Source organism: Dermacentor silvarum, chromosome 6 (assembly GCF_013339745.2).
Source record: "Dermacentor silvarum isolate Dsil-2018 chromosome 6, BIME_Dsil_1.4, whole genome shotgun sequence".
Lineage (NCBI taxonomy): Eukaryota > Metazoa > Arthropoda > Arachnida > Ixodida > Ixodidae > Dermacentor > Dermacentor silvarum.
In genome coordinates this window covers 74,428,501-74,442,946 of record NC_051159.1, presented here as the reverse complement: position 1 = coordinate 74,442,946, position 14,446 = coordinate 74,428,501, and the positions used below count along the sequence as shown (strand labels likewise).

Sequence of the window (14,446 nt, the reverse complement as noted above, 5' to 3'; positions counted from 1 at the left end):
CATACTTGACGTGGCCGATCATTTTCAGGCCTAGACATCTTCAAATCAACCGCTTTTTCTCCCACGTGGCCACCCGGCGGGAACGGCCGCCTTGCTTTGCGCAGCTGCCGATAGGCGGCGACACAAGTCGCCTTGGCAGCAAGCAGATGTCTTCATAGGCGACGGCAACTTCGCTTTCTGCCCTTAAAAAGCAGCCAAAAAAGAACGCCAAGCGTTATATTGAACCACCCGGACAATAAAAGGCGATATTTCCGCAAAATTGCAATGAAACAGCAGAGGTGAGCGCTAAATCATTAAAAAAAAATGTCACAGTTTCGCCCTAAGGGCGAAGCAATGAATGCGATAGCAACACAGCAATGTCATACGAAGTAAGGTGAGCGGCTTTGGTAGCAATATGAATTGTAGTAAACATGAGCTGATTAAGTAAGCAGGTGTGCTGCGGCGTAAGTAGACCGACGTGAAGAGAGACTCGATGACCACGAGAAGGCGCGTGTGAAACGGTGGTGTTGATGAGAAGCGCTTCCCGTGGGCAGCGCGCGTGCGAAGGGACACACCTGTAGCGCTGCACTGCCGATCCGGGCAGCATTACATGTGTAGCGTGCGTTGGAAAATGTGGCCCGACCATTACTAACTGAATGAACAAGCGTGCTGTGAGCGCGCACAAACAAACATGAATAGATCACACTGAATGACTGCAGACAACGACTGTCAAAACGCTGGCAGCAAGCCCATACGCTGCAGCGGGTGAAGGAACGTGCGGTCTATCGCTTCAACAGAAACTGAGCGGCGAATGCACAGTGCATAGTCAGAGCCGTGTGGAGATAAGAGACGGTGCGGCGAGCGACGAGCGCGGTTGTTGGCAGAATAGGTCCCCCCCCCCCCCTCCCCCGCTCCCTCCGGCGTTGGCTTCCCGCTTCCTTGCTTGCGCGTGGGAGAGATAAGAGACGGTGCGGTCGAGCGACGAGCGCGGTTGTTGGCAAAGTAGAAGTGCCCCCCCCCCCCCCCCCCCCCGCTTCCTCCGGCGCTGGCTTCCCGCTTCGTTGCTTGCGCGTGGGAGATTGAGTGCGTTCGCTCTCCGTGATAGCGCGCGTCCCCGCACGCTTCCGCTCGGGCATACGGCGCGCGGTCAAGATTTTATCTATACGGAACCTCACGGCGACGGCGACGGCTACGGTGACGGCGATGGCGACGCCGACGGCAGAAATCCGGTTGAAGTGTCCATATAATTGCTATCGCAATAAAAAAAAAACGTTTTGTTTGCGAACCCTCCTGACCATGGCTTTTGCTGCTGTCTTGCCGAATATGGCGCACATCAATAAGTTTACTTACCTGCACGGTGTAAAAAGGAAGGTGATCCGACGGCGGCGCGAGGCGCGGCCATTTAGTGTGACTCTACGCACGCCGCTGCCACAAGGGGCAGCACCTGTTCTGGGGGCAACTTTCTCGCTCGCTTTGCTGGCGCTTTTATGGGCACGCACGGCAGAAGTGCTTCATTTCGATGAATATATGTCGTTCGCCTGCTTAAAACGACTCTACTTGGTTGGAGGAACGTCCCTTTATATTTCTGCCGACATTCCGATTGACTCCGACGCGGCGAGCAGCGGTAAGCGCTGCGCGCTGTCTGCTCGAGCAGACGACGCGTCTCTCTCGTGTTCGAAATGACAGGTATTTTGACTGTAAGTGCATGAAACCTTTACCTGCTCATGATTTGGTGTCTAAATAACGAAAAATTGCATATCTTAGGGTATGGGTGTTTAAATGCTGACGGAGGTCGTAAATTATCCACTGTTGTGCCGCTTCTCCAAGGCCTCCTGAACACGTGCTGCCCCTAGCGGCGGCGCTCACTTCCGGTCACACGAAGTGGCCGCTCTCTCGCCCCAGCGCGGGCGCGCCGTCGGAACACCTATCTTCTCACACCGTGCTTACCTGCCTGATAGTGGCATCGAACCCCGGTCACCCAGGTCAGCAGGCCGATGCTCTAAACATTAGGCCAGAATCGCACATATACTTGTACCGTGACAGTGCAAACCAGCCCTTTGAGATGAGCGCCGCATGTGTCACATTGCGTAGAACGGGTGTGCAAGAGCGCAAGCGCGCGTGTCAGTTTACACTAAAAGCGCGGGAACGACGTAGTTCCGGTTCCGGCAAGAGCAAACGTGCAAGTGGTGTGGTCTGTTCAGTGCATGGCAGGCAAAATTGCAACAACTCCTGACGTAACGTTGTTGTTGTTTACACCTGAAATGACAATGCCTTTATTTGACAAAACGTGAATACATGATCGTCATGGTGATGATGCCAAAGGTGAAGACGTGAGTCACCTGTCTAGGCATCTAGCATCATGCGCCATCTGAACGCAGGCAGAGGCAAGGTGAGGTAACTGAATATCGGCAAGAGAGCAGCATTAAAGAGGGGAAATTTCGGCATACGAACAATGTCTCTCATAATGAGATGTATACATTACAGGAAGGTCATACAGTAAATGTGCATGAAACATTAAGTTTCGAAAGGGTATCAAAGAAACTGGGGGTAATTCATGATTTCAGGATCTCGAAAGAAAAAAACATCTGTTCATGACAATGCGACAAGATGCAATGTGCATATTGCAACGAAAGAAATGAACGAATACATACAAGCATTGTTAAGATAGTGTAATATATTTGTTTCTACACGTAAAACGTGAATGCGAACTTTTATCACGCCCAACTGTAACAACGAAGTGAGCCTAAGAGCAGTCATAAAAGAAGCATCTCCAGTACTTCCTAAAAACAGAAAGTGAAGATGATTGTTCCCTTATGGTAAGCTATAGAGGGTGGTGATCTAGTAAGTTTGAGATCTGCCAGTTCATCAATTGATTCCAAAGTTAGTTTTGGTTCTAATTGTTCTAAACTTAATATACCTTAAGTTGTAACTTTCAGTGTTAGTGTACAATAGTAAAAATTCATTGTCGAATTTATAGGAGAGAAATATTACTTTAGATAGCCTCTCATTATACGTTCATTGTATGCCTAGAATGTTGTCCGGCTTAACGTAAAGTGATGGGTGGTCGTGCTTAGATACGTTGTACATAAAACGAATTGCCCTATTTCGCAATGAGTAAAGACTTTTCATATTGGTCTTGGAAGTAATGCCCCATACGAATAAACATTAGTCAAAACGCAAACGAACAGTGGAAAATTATAACTGCCGTTATAAGTTTACTGGCAGCAACATTCGGAATATGGTAAACATTCCGTTATTTCGAGCAATGCTCTGCTTTAAGGAATTCACATGATTTGTCCAATGAAGGCTTTCTTTAAACTGTATGCCCAGAAACTTGTATTCTAAAACACGTTCCTATGGCTGCGATTGATAGCGTAGGATTCTAGAAAAGCAAATAAGCTTATTTTTTAATCGGCTTAAGAATTACATACTTTGTTTATTTTACATTCAATATTAATAGATTAGCATTTAACTGTTTAGATAAATTGTCTAGCCAATCGTTTTCTAGAAGCGTCAGACCAGGTAAGTTGTTGGAAGAAAAGCAACACAGATATATCAACCGCGTAAACAACGATGTCGTAAAGAACGAATGATGATTTGCACCGCTTGGGTTTGCGCTATGTTTAAGGCCGCATTAAAAACAACAACGACGTATTTTCAAGGGATGTCTTCCATTTATGGCCAGCATCGGAGACAGTCTACGTAGATAACCATGGATACAGCTTCGAGTCGAAGTAATGGAACTCGTCTGGAACCGTAAGACGCTGGGAATGCGCCTCTGTGACAAAACGCAACCTCGCGGTAACAAGAAAAAGCTAAGGAAAGCGCATATTATCACATATTAGCACAATTTTTTCCACACCCCCAATTACGCCCCCTCGGAAAAAAAAAAAGAATCCGCACGTATAACCCGCAGGAATAACTGTTGACGTCACAGCTACAACTGCATGCAACGGCCGAATCTCTGTAAAAACAGTATCCATTCGCGGATGCAGGAATTGTCCGCGTCGTATCACCGGCCAGCGCCTCTGTGTCCCAGCTCTTCGGCGACGCTGATGGAGGAGAACTTTGCCCTAAAGGTGGCTTCACGGCATCAATTGCTGTGAAATCACACCTCGAGGCGGAATTTGCGCTGCACTGAAGCCACACCTCAAATTGAAATTCGCAATAAACCACACCCTAATTTTACTGCAAAATTAAAAAAAATCATCTGTGCGTTTGCAGAACGGAACACGTTAAGCTCGCGTGTAGACGAAAATCATCAAACAGTATCTGTGCACCACAGCATAAACTGCCGTCGTCGTGCAGACAAGGTCGCACTTCACAGCATCGCGGTGACGCATGCTGGGCGAAAGCGAACCGCTCTCGCGATTTCAACCGCTTCAAATTTTTGCTTTAGACTGAAGCACAATAATGAGCAAGATCCTGTAAACAAACCTGCTGGGCAGCTGGGGTTGTAAGTAGTGTCTAATTTGCATTTTTGCATGAAAATATTTGAATAACTGCACTTTGAAAACAAACTGACTCCAGAGAGGAACCTGTTTCCTTTTTTTTTTTTTTTGCAAGCAAAGAACCAACTTTTCTTAAGTTCGTCAACATCTGGCTCTTGCGTCAAGGTATTATATGCAAATGCCACAACTATTCGAACTATTACTTCCACATTATTCGATATTAATTACTAATCGCTTCGACTTCGCTTCAAACAAATAAAAATTATATTCGCATGTAAGCCTTGTTTTAAAGCATCCTGCACACCCGCCATTTTGTTTGGACAGCAACTTGGCCAGCGTCGCTTCTGACTTCGATGTTGTCTTCGTGAAGCTGTCTTCTTTGATGGCTTCGTAAGAATTGGAACGAAACTTCAGATGGCCCGCTGTCTGCTTAGCTGTCTACTTTTCCATCTACGGTGACTATTGCAACACAGCCAAGATATCGCTCGTTCATTTATTTCAATGTCGCGAAGTGCAGCACACTGGGGTTGACTGCCCGCATGTACCTTCAAATGGAATTTACATATGTTGCAAGTTACACTCCCTATTGGTATATTGTAGATTTTGTGTGTTTGTGTTCCCAGAAATTGATCTTACAAATGATTTTCCCTTCGCAATTTGGTGTCAATATACATTTAACGATGCGCACCAGTGCTATGCCGACGCCAGCCTCCGAAACATCGTATTGTGTTTTTGTTCATGCCCGAAAAAGTTTGTATTACTTGAAATTTAAACATCATCATCATCATCATCAGCAGCAAGCAGCAGCAGCAGCAGCAGCAGCAGCAGAGCAGCAGCAGCAGCAGCAGCAGCAGCAGCAGCAGCAGCAGCAGCAGCAGCAGCAGCAGCAGCAGCAGCAGCAGCAGCAGCAGCAGCAGCAGCAGCAGCAGCAGCAGCAGCAGCAGCAGCAGCAGCAGCAGCAGCAGCAGCAGCAGCAGCAGCAGCAGCAGCAGCAGCAGCAGCAGCAGCAGCAGCAGCAGCAGCAGCAGCAGCAGCAGCAGCAGCAGCAGCAGCAGCAGCAGCCAGCAGCAGCAGCAGCAGCAGCAGCAGCAGCAGCAGCAGCAGCAGCAGCAGCAGCAGCAGCAGCAGCAGCAGCAGCAGCAGCAGCAGCAGCAGCAGCAGCAGCAGCAGCAGCAGCAGCAGCAGCAGCAGCAGCAGCAGCAGCAGCAGCAGCAGCAGCAGCAGCAGCAGCAGCAGCAGCAGCAGCAGCAGCAGCAGCAGCAGCAGCAGCAGCAGCAGCAGCACAGCAGCAGCAGCAGCAGCAGCAGCCAGCAGCAGCAGCAGCAGCAACGACGACAAGTACTACCACTGCTGCTGCTGCTACTTCCTGCTATTACCACTACCGTAGATTAATACTAATAATAATTACTAACTCCTGTTCCTACAATACCCAACTATATTCCGTCTCCTAAGTACGCGGAAGCGTTTGCCCGGCATACAAGCGTCGTTGCAGTTGAACTGCGCAATGGGGTATCTCGGCGTACGTGTGGTCCCGTCGTACACAGACTAAATGCGTGCAACCAGCCATAATAAATAACTCTCCAGCCAACAAGCGGCAACCCAATCTCTTCACTTTAGGAGCCGCAAGGATTGACTCGTCTCAGCTGCGCGGCCACGCGGTCAATGCATGCAGATTAGTTCAACGCGGTTGTTGGCCTAAATATAAGCAGCCAGTGACAGCGACGGCGCCAGAGGGGGCAGCGACTGGCGTTCACCCCGGGCGCGTGCGTTCGTGTCGTCGCGGCTACCAACACCCAGGTGAGCCAACTCGGCTGCACTTCCTGGGAACGCGAACGCTCGCTCATTTCTTCTCGCGGGGCACGTCCATTACGAATGAGCACGGGGAAATCCCCTGGCGACGGGTGGGTTCGCAGCGTGTATACGTGGGCTTCGCGGTGCTTCCTAACGGAGATTTTTACTGGAGCAGTTAGCGTGGTGACGGGTGGCATGGGCCAAGCAGCTTCAAGTGTAAGTACAGGCCATGGTAGAAGATAGAAGAAGAATGGGCACGAGAGCGGGAACAAGAGAAAAGGGCGGTCCTGGTTTCTGCGTATTTTTCCGGCCTCCGGGTATCTTTAGACTTCGCAGAAAAAAATGGCGGATGCAACTAGAGCATTCGCGTATTCTTCGCCAGAGCATCTCGCGCATTCGCGCGGGCCGGGAACTTGTTGCGGACGAGTAGGCAACAGCACGCTATTACGCGCACGGGTCGCAAGCCATGCGCAAAGCGGGATGACTTCGGGGCGGACACCAGTGTACGTATGCGCACACAAGAAAAGCTCTTATGCTAGAACTTAGCTTGATAGCAAAAAAAAAATCTATCAAGCTAAAGCTTAGATTTGCTCTTATATTTGCTGGCACCTGCTCTAGCCGGTGCGAGCTAATGGGGATTTAAGAGACATTGTTAGTGAAAGCGGCTGGCCAATGGTAATCAGCTCTTACGAATAAAAAACTGTTAATTCGGCCCTATAGTTTTGTTTTCGCCAATTGAACAGCTGCTCGTTTAGCACACGTTACATTCATGGTTTTTTTACGATCATTTTCACCAATATTATTCTTAACGCTGAGGTCGAGAAAAGCTCTCGTTTATGAGGCTTTATTTCCCCGAGAATTCTATTCACTGTTCTAATTTTTATAAAAGGGGTAGTAACACAAGAACGAAGAACTAACGGCTATGAGAGACCTTGCTATGCGATGCCATTGTACTCGCGTCCTGTTCTTAACGTGCTCTTACATTAATCACTCAGATAAAGTATTCGCGACTCCAAATAAATGATCGCTACCTAGCGGCCACGCCGAGAAACAGCGGATCCAGGTTCAGGCTTGAAGCGAAAGAGAGTGTCCTATCGCGGCAATGCGCTTAATGCGTCGTAGTGCTCAAGTCGTCGTGATGCCGCCGCACACAAGCCCGAAAATGAAAAAAAAAAAAAAGACGGATGTCAAAATACTTTTGCTATGTACCATCACTGCATGTCATCGCGGTGGAAAGACGGCAATGTAGGATTTCATTGTTTCCAGAGAGAAGCAGACGATGCGCATCGGATGGTGACTTGGATAAGAAACTTCCGCATTGGGAAGAAGGTGACTAATACTATACCGGTTTGTTCGAAACACTGCAGTCGGGACGACTTCCTTGTTCCCGGCGAGTAGGCCATTGCTTTCTTTTCATTTATTTTAAATACCTTGCTGGCGTTTCAAATCATGGAGCGTACTTTGTTTAGGCAGGGGCTTTGATAAATCATGGTGAGGTACGCTCAAGCTTCATTTGGTTTTCTTCGTTTATAGTTTTCTGTCCCAGCATTAGTGTTACTAATGCTTTAAGCGGAGGAATATTCTCGCTAATGTACTTTTGTTGGCAGGCACGGTAGCAGGAATGATAACTACCCCAGAAAATTTGAAGTTGATCATGACACATGTTACGCCACGAGGCGACATGTTGTTTTCATAGTATCATAGTAGTAGTAGTAGTAGTTTTCATACTAGTTTAGCGGTGCAAGCAGAAGATGCTGTTTTCTCATTCAGCGCGGAGAGATGCCAATATATTAATTAGCTCGCCGGAAGTTTAGAAGCAACTGCATACAGCGCTCGTTCCAGATTTTGAGCGTTCGACGTGCGCACATGTAGCGCCACTAGTTTGCTTTTCGACACCGTGCACACTGCTCAATTGCATTACAACTGGTTCAATTCGTTTCCAATTCATACATTTACACTAATACAACGGACATTGCCAAAAGAAAACCGTCGCTAAATTTTGCAAACATGTTGGAGAAAAGTCAATTTCGTCCCGATTGGTTGTTAATCACTGCTCACGTTTCACCGGGTTTGACAACTTCTACGGGCGGCAAGTGTCTGCTGTGTTCCCAAGCCTGGACCCTATACCTAGAACACTGCGAACTTCTTGCATGAACAAACGCCAGTCATCAGGCGTATACCTTATCACACGGATCAGCTTACTATAGAGAGAAAGGTGCACACCGACTGACCAATAAAGCTCTCGTTCGTTTTTATTCCAAGACCCACTGACCTGATAACTTAACAGTTTTCAGCCTCATTCTATCAGTGCGCAATATCTATACTTAGCTTCTGAAAGCACGACAGACGTTACTGCCTATATGTTGTGGGATGCGGAGTGATATACTGAAACACTAGTTATGGTGCGGTGTTGCCAATGAAGGTCGAAAACAGTCTAGTATCGTACCTGTAGCAGTGAAGCAATGCCGCGTACATACATGTGCTGGCACCCTTTCGAAGGCCCGCTATGGACAAACACTTCCTTTTTTTAATCTCCGGTTCGCTTGAAAGGCTCTTTGTCTTTAAAAAAATCTGATGTGGATCACTGGGCAGGCCGGATGTTTGCACGCACAGTGCAACTATTTGCGCGGTTTCGTCGCTGCAATCCTTGAAACCTATTTTATTAAGGTGATCGGAAACACCTCAATTCGACGCCATAAAAGAGAAACGTGAGCAACGACTATACCGACGTTCATACTATTTCAACATCCATGTCACGTAACATTGTCACAGGACGTCATCACGTGGTGATGTACTGGAATTCGGTGAAGTCAATTTTGAGGGGGGGGCCACCCAAATTTTGAGGGTGGCCAACTCAATTTTGGGAGTGGGCCAGGTTTGTTTTGAAAGTGGTTCAACTCAATTTTCGAATTGAGCAAATTCAGGTATTTGGGTGTGGGCCAAGTCGGTTTTCAGTGACATTGAAACGTGACGTCATCATTTGGTCCCCTGGGTTCTGGTACCATCGGACGTGGACTCTGCGTTTCCCAAAGCATGAACGGTGCGCCACTACGTTTATACAATCTACCACAAGAACAGCACCTGGATTTGTGGTCCCATCTGCCGGCGTACTTGAAAGTCTTGGTCATTCACATACGCCATCGTAGATGGCGCAGTGTTTCATGCTTTACTTCTTACCGCCGAATTCATTCAAACGCAGGCCGAGCGAAGTATACATGGTACTTACCTGGCAGACTTGACGACGGTACTAGCATGCCTGCAGCATCCTGCCCCGCATGGCCCAACTCCAACATTTTCATGCCAGTTGTTTTATCGTAACGTTAACAGAATTTTTAAACATCACCTGTGGTCATTAGCACAAACCTACTTATTGGGCTGGAATACTCCAAGAGCGATACGTTACTTACACTAAAAATCAATACACATAATTGACTAATTATCAAAATGTCATTAACTAAGTTTCCAACTGATTGTTTTTGTGCACATATCGCAATACACAAATCGAACCCAGTATATCTTCACAAACACCTTCACTTAGAATGAATTTTGAAGCGAGCATCAGCTATGAGATAATAGCAGTCAAACTTGCCGTAAGAATGCACTGTCGTTCCCCTTATTTCTTGCACTGAACTTCAAAGGTTACTGGAACAAAATGCATTTCTTCACAATCTTTGAGAATGCATATCTCGAAACTGGTGGCACCCTGAGAATTCGTTCCTAGTGGATGTGGCTTTAAATGTCACTGGCTATAATTCGGAAATTGCAATATGTGCAATATGTGGTGCAAAGTAATTAGTTTAGATGTTAATTAGCAAACATGTGTTATTTAGCCAAGTATGCACCTTCATTTTTTATGCCAATCTAGTTCTAGAAGTATAATTGTGCTACATATCACGGGTGAGTTTTAATAAGTTATGTTAACTATAAAATAAAACATCCCCTATAAAAGAATGCCAAAGGTAAACGTAGCTAAAACTGATATACAAGGACATTGAAGGAACCTGCTATGGACACATGGTCATGTTGACAGCAGAGGGAAAGGGGCCATACTTGTGCTCTTAACGCTGCGGTGACATTACAAAGACGAGTGGAAGAGCGCATCTGAAACGACTGCGTTAAGTATGCTGCACATTTCCGTTTCCATTCAAATTCCAGGGATAGACTTCTGTATAGCGCTGACACCAGCCTAATATTCCCTGCACATCCTCACACATCCTCGCACATATTCGCACACACCAGCGCTAGTCGTGACACAGCTTTTGTGCGGTCATAGCCACTTTATATGTTTGAAGAAAAACACTACAGAAGACACTAAAAGAAAAAAAAAAGAGAGAGAAAACATCCGTTCGCTTGCGCGCGTAGTTACACGAAGTACACTGGTGGGAATGAACCGGACTTTAAATTTTGAGCTAGGTATAGATGTGAAGGGACTGACGTTTAGCCGTTCGCATGTTTAAGAATATGAAGCTGTTGCTTCGATGCACCCGTGCTCAGTGTATTGGGCTCACTTCCTTCATTTAGCAAATTCATCCGGTGGCACAGATTATTAAATAAGAACGCAAGCTCGTTGTGGCGATACATCGCGCTACAACTCGAATAATTTCGTGTAAGTCTTCCAAGGTATATTTAATGCCTAATGTATATGCGGGATTGTAGCTCGACGTCGTAGTTTGCGGCTACCGTTTTTCGGAATACCAAGTTGAACCGAAATGAATTTCGTCCCCTTGATTTGAATGTGCGGAAAAACAGTTTCCTTTAAACAGCTTGAAAACAGGTTAAACAGCAGCAAGAACAGCTTCATTTGAACACGTGCTGGAGAAAAAAAAAACAGCTTCCGCGATCAGGCTGATGCTGTCAGCCGGTTATAATTCATATGTTCACACGATTAAAATAACGTCGTGTCTACCGATGTCACGTTGACCATTGAACGAAACCAACATAAGCTGTTCTTAACCGTGTAACAGAGAGACACAGAGAGAGAGAGATAAATGATATTCGAAAAGATTACCTCAAAAGCCGGCGGCAAAAAATACAAGAATTTTTTTTTTAAAGTTCAGTGGCCACTTAGTGTTAAATGTGAGAGAAATTAGTTAACATTACGTCGCACTTCTTTGAAGTCTCGACTTTATGACCGAAACCGCGTTCACCACATCGCAAAGTGTTGTTCGGGAGTTCAACCGACACACGTCCTGACACTTCGAGGAGCGAAATGCAACTGATGGTGGTCCAGAGCAGAGCACCATCACATCATTTGCAGTATAATGTATGTATGTATGTATGTATGTATGTATATATATATATATATATATATATATATATATATATATATATTGTAAGCACATTTCACGTACTTCATCGTTCTCATTTGTATATAGCCATCATCTCCTGTCGTTCTGGTGAAGAAAAAGGATGGTTCCGTTCGCTTTTGCGTTGATTATCGAGCGCTCAATAAGATTACACGCAAGGATGTGTATCCCATGCCTCGAATTGACGACGCCTTAGATACACTACAAGGAGCGGAATATTTTTCCAGCCTTGATCTGCGATCGGGATATTGGCAAATTCCCATGAACGAGGCTGACAAAGAGAAAACCGCTTTCGCCACGCCGGACGGACTTTATGAATTTAATCTAATGCCATTTGGTCTGTACAACGCTCCAGCCACGTTTGAGCGTATGATCGACACTGTTCTTCGTGGCCTTAAGTGGAAGACCTGCCTCTGTTATATGGATGACATCGTTGTTTTTTCTTCCAGCTTCAGCCAACACCTACAGAGATTAGACGAAGTCCTCCAATGCCTTTCAGATGCTGGTCTCCAGATTAATACTAAAAAGTGCACATTCGCCAGCAGAAGCATCAAAGTGCTGGGTCACGTCGTTTCAAAAGACGGCGTCCAACCTGACCCTGAGAAGATTGCTGCTGTGCTTCAATTCCCTTGCCCATCAAATCAAAAAACATTGCCCAGCTTTCTCGGCCTGGCGTCTTACTTTCGCCGTTTTATACGCAATTTTGCTACAATAGCAGCTCCTCTACATAAGCTCCTGGTCACCGGCGCCTCTTTCACATGGTCCGAAGACTGTGAGTCGGCATTTCAAGCCCTTAAGAAACATCTCACTTCCGGACCGGTGCTTCGCCATTTTGATGAGAGGGCACCCACTATACTCCACACTGACGCAAGTGCGCAAGGCATCGGAGCAGTGCTCCTGCAACGGGGCCCCGCGTCTAAAGAGCAGGTTGTGGCGTATGCTAGCCGGACCCTCTCGCCATCTGAACGGAACTACACGATCACAGAGCAGGAATGCCTGGCTATTGTTTGGTCCATTCAGAAGTTTCGCCCGTATCTCTATGGTCGCCACTTCACCATCGTAACCGACCATCATGCTCTGTGTTGGCTGTCATCCATGAAGAACATGTCAGGACGCCTGGGACGCTGGATATTGCGCTTACAAGAATATGATTTCACGATAACGTACCGGTCTGGCAAATGTCATCATGATGCAGACGCACTGTCTCGATGCCCGCTTTCGCCTTCTAACGATCGTGCGCACTCCCCGTCTCTACCACGTCACTCTGACGCTACGCCTGCCGCCCACCAGCTCACGCTAATGTCACTGGATCAAGCTCAGCTTTCTTCACGCTCCGATTTAGCTTCCCTTCAGCACGCAGACTCCTACTGTCGAACTTTCATTGATCGCCTTCGCGGCCTAACTAAACCACCCAACAGCCGCTTGCGACACCAGCTTCAGCAATTTCGCCTTCAAGATGGGGTGCTTCATCGTTATATTTATCATCCTATGGGTAACAAGTGGGTCCCAGTCATACCTCGCTGCCTTCGTCTTCGAGATTTAGAAGCATTTCATGATGACGTTGCCGCCGGCCACTTAGGCTTCCTCAAGACCTACGACCGCATCAAGACCGCTGCTTCTGGCCTGGATTGTTCACAACGGTAGCCAAATACGTTGCCTCATGTGCGTTGTGTCAGCACCGCAAACGCTCCACATCCCCGCCTGCCGGTTTTCTTCAGCCTCTGCCATGTCCGACCGAACCTTTCGAGTGCGTTGGAATTGACTTATACGGTCCCTTGCCGTTGACGCCCTCCGGTCACCGCTGGATCGTCACAGCGGTAGACCACTTAACAAGATACGCCGAGACTGCGCCTCTTCGATCTGGTGCTGCTTCTGAGGTTGCTGACTTTTTCCTGCAATCCATAGTCTTGCGCCATGGTGCTCCTCGCGTTCTTTTGTCCGATCATGGCAAAGCCTTCATGTCCCACGTCCTCGAAGAAGTCTTGCGGCAGACTAATACGAAGCATAAAACCACTTCTACGTATCACCCGCAAACCAACGGCCTTACTGAACGCTTCCACCGAACGCTCTCTGACATGATTTCTATGTACTTACGTCCTGACCACACAAACTGGGACAACATCCTTCCCTGTGTTACATTCGCTTATAATACTGCGACACAACGCACTACCGGTTACAGCCCTTTCTTCCTGGTGTATGGCCGATCTGCCTCCTCCGTCTTCGACTCCGAATTCTTTTTCTCTCCTGCTTCGCCTAACACCTCCCTCCCAGAAGAGTTTGCAGCTCGACTCGCGCATTGCCGTGAAATTGCTCGTCGCAACACCGCCGCTACCCAAGAAGAAAGAAAACGTCGCTGCGACAGTAAACGCCGCGACATCGCCTTCCATCCTGGAGACCAAGTCCTCCTATGGACGCCGGTTCGAACCCCTGGACTTTGCGAGAAATTCCTTCACCGGTACATTGGGCCCTACACAGTCCTACAACAAACTTCCTGCAGTGAACTATCTAGTCACTCCGCTTCACTCCGTCGAGGACCGCCGTCGTCGTAGTGCAGAAATTGTTCACGTCTCCCGCATGAAGCACTTTATTCCCCGTTCAGCCGATCTTTAGATTGCGGCCAGGTTGGCCGCTTCCACGAGAGGGGGAAATTAGTGTAAGCACATTTCACGTACTTCATCGTTCTCATTTGTATATAGCCATCATCATCCCTGTTTCTCTTCTTCTTCGTGTTTGAGCGTCGGCCGTGCCGGTGGAATAAACGGGTCTGCCAGTGCTGCCTGTCCTGGTCGTCTTCCCGCCTTTCAATATATATATATATCAAAGCTACGAAGGTCAGTGAAACGAGGCAGCAACGGCAAAGCGGCGCGAAAGAAATGGTCAAAAAGGAACACATGGACACACAGACGGCACAGTGCACAT

The 14,446-nt window shown here is 47.4% G+C and overlaps 1 protein-coding gene across 1 annotated transcript; it reads left to right on the top strand.

The window, feature by feature from the left end:
• Window positions 1-2,338: 2,338 nt before the first annotated feature.
• On the top strand, window positions 2,339-5,723 carry LOC119456716 (ataxin-8-like; the record flags this gene model as incomplete). The annotated part of the gene is made up of 3 exons (XM_049669045.1): window positions 2,339-2,368; window positions 5,318-5,494; window positions 5,541-5,723. Coding segments are annotated over exons 1-3 (390 nt in total), but the record flags the coding sequence as incomplete, so codon positions are not given.
• Window positions 5,724-14,446: the final 8,723 nt, after the last annotated feature.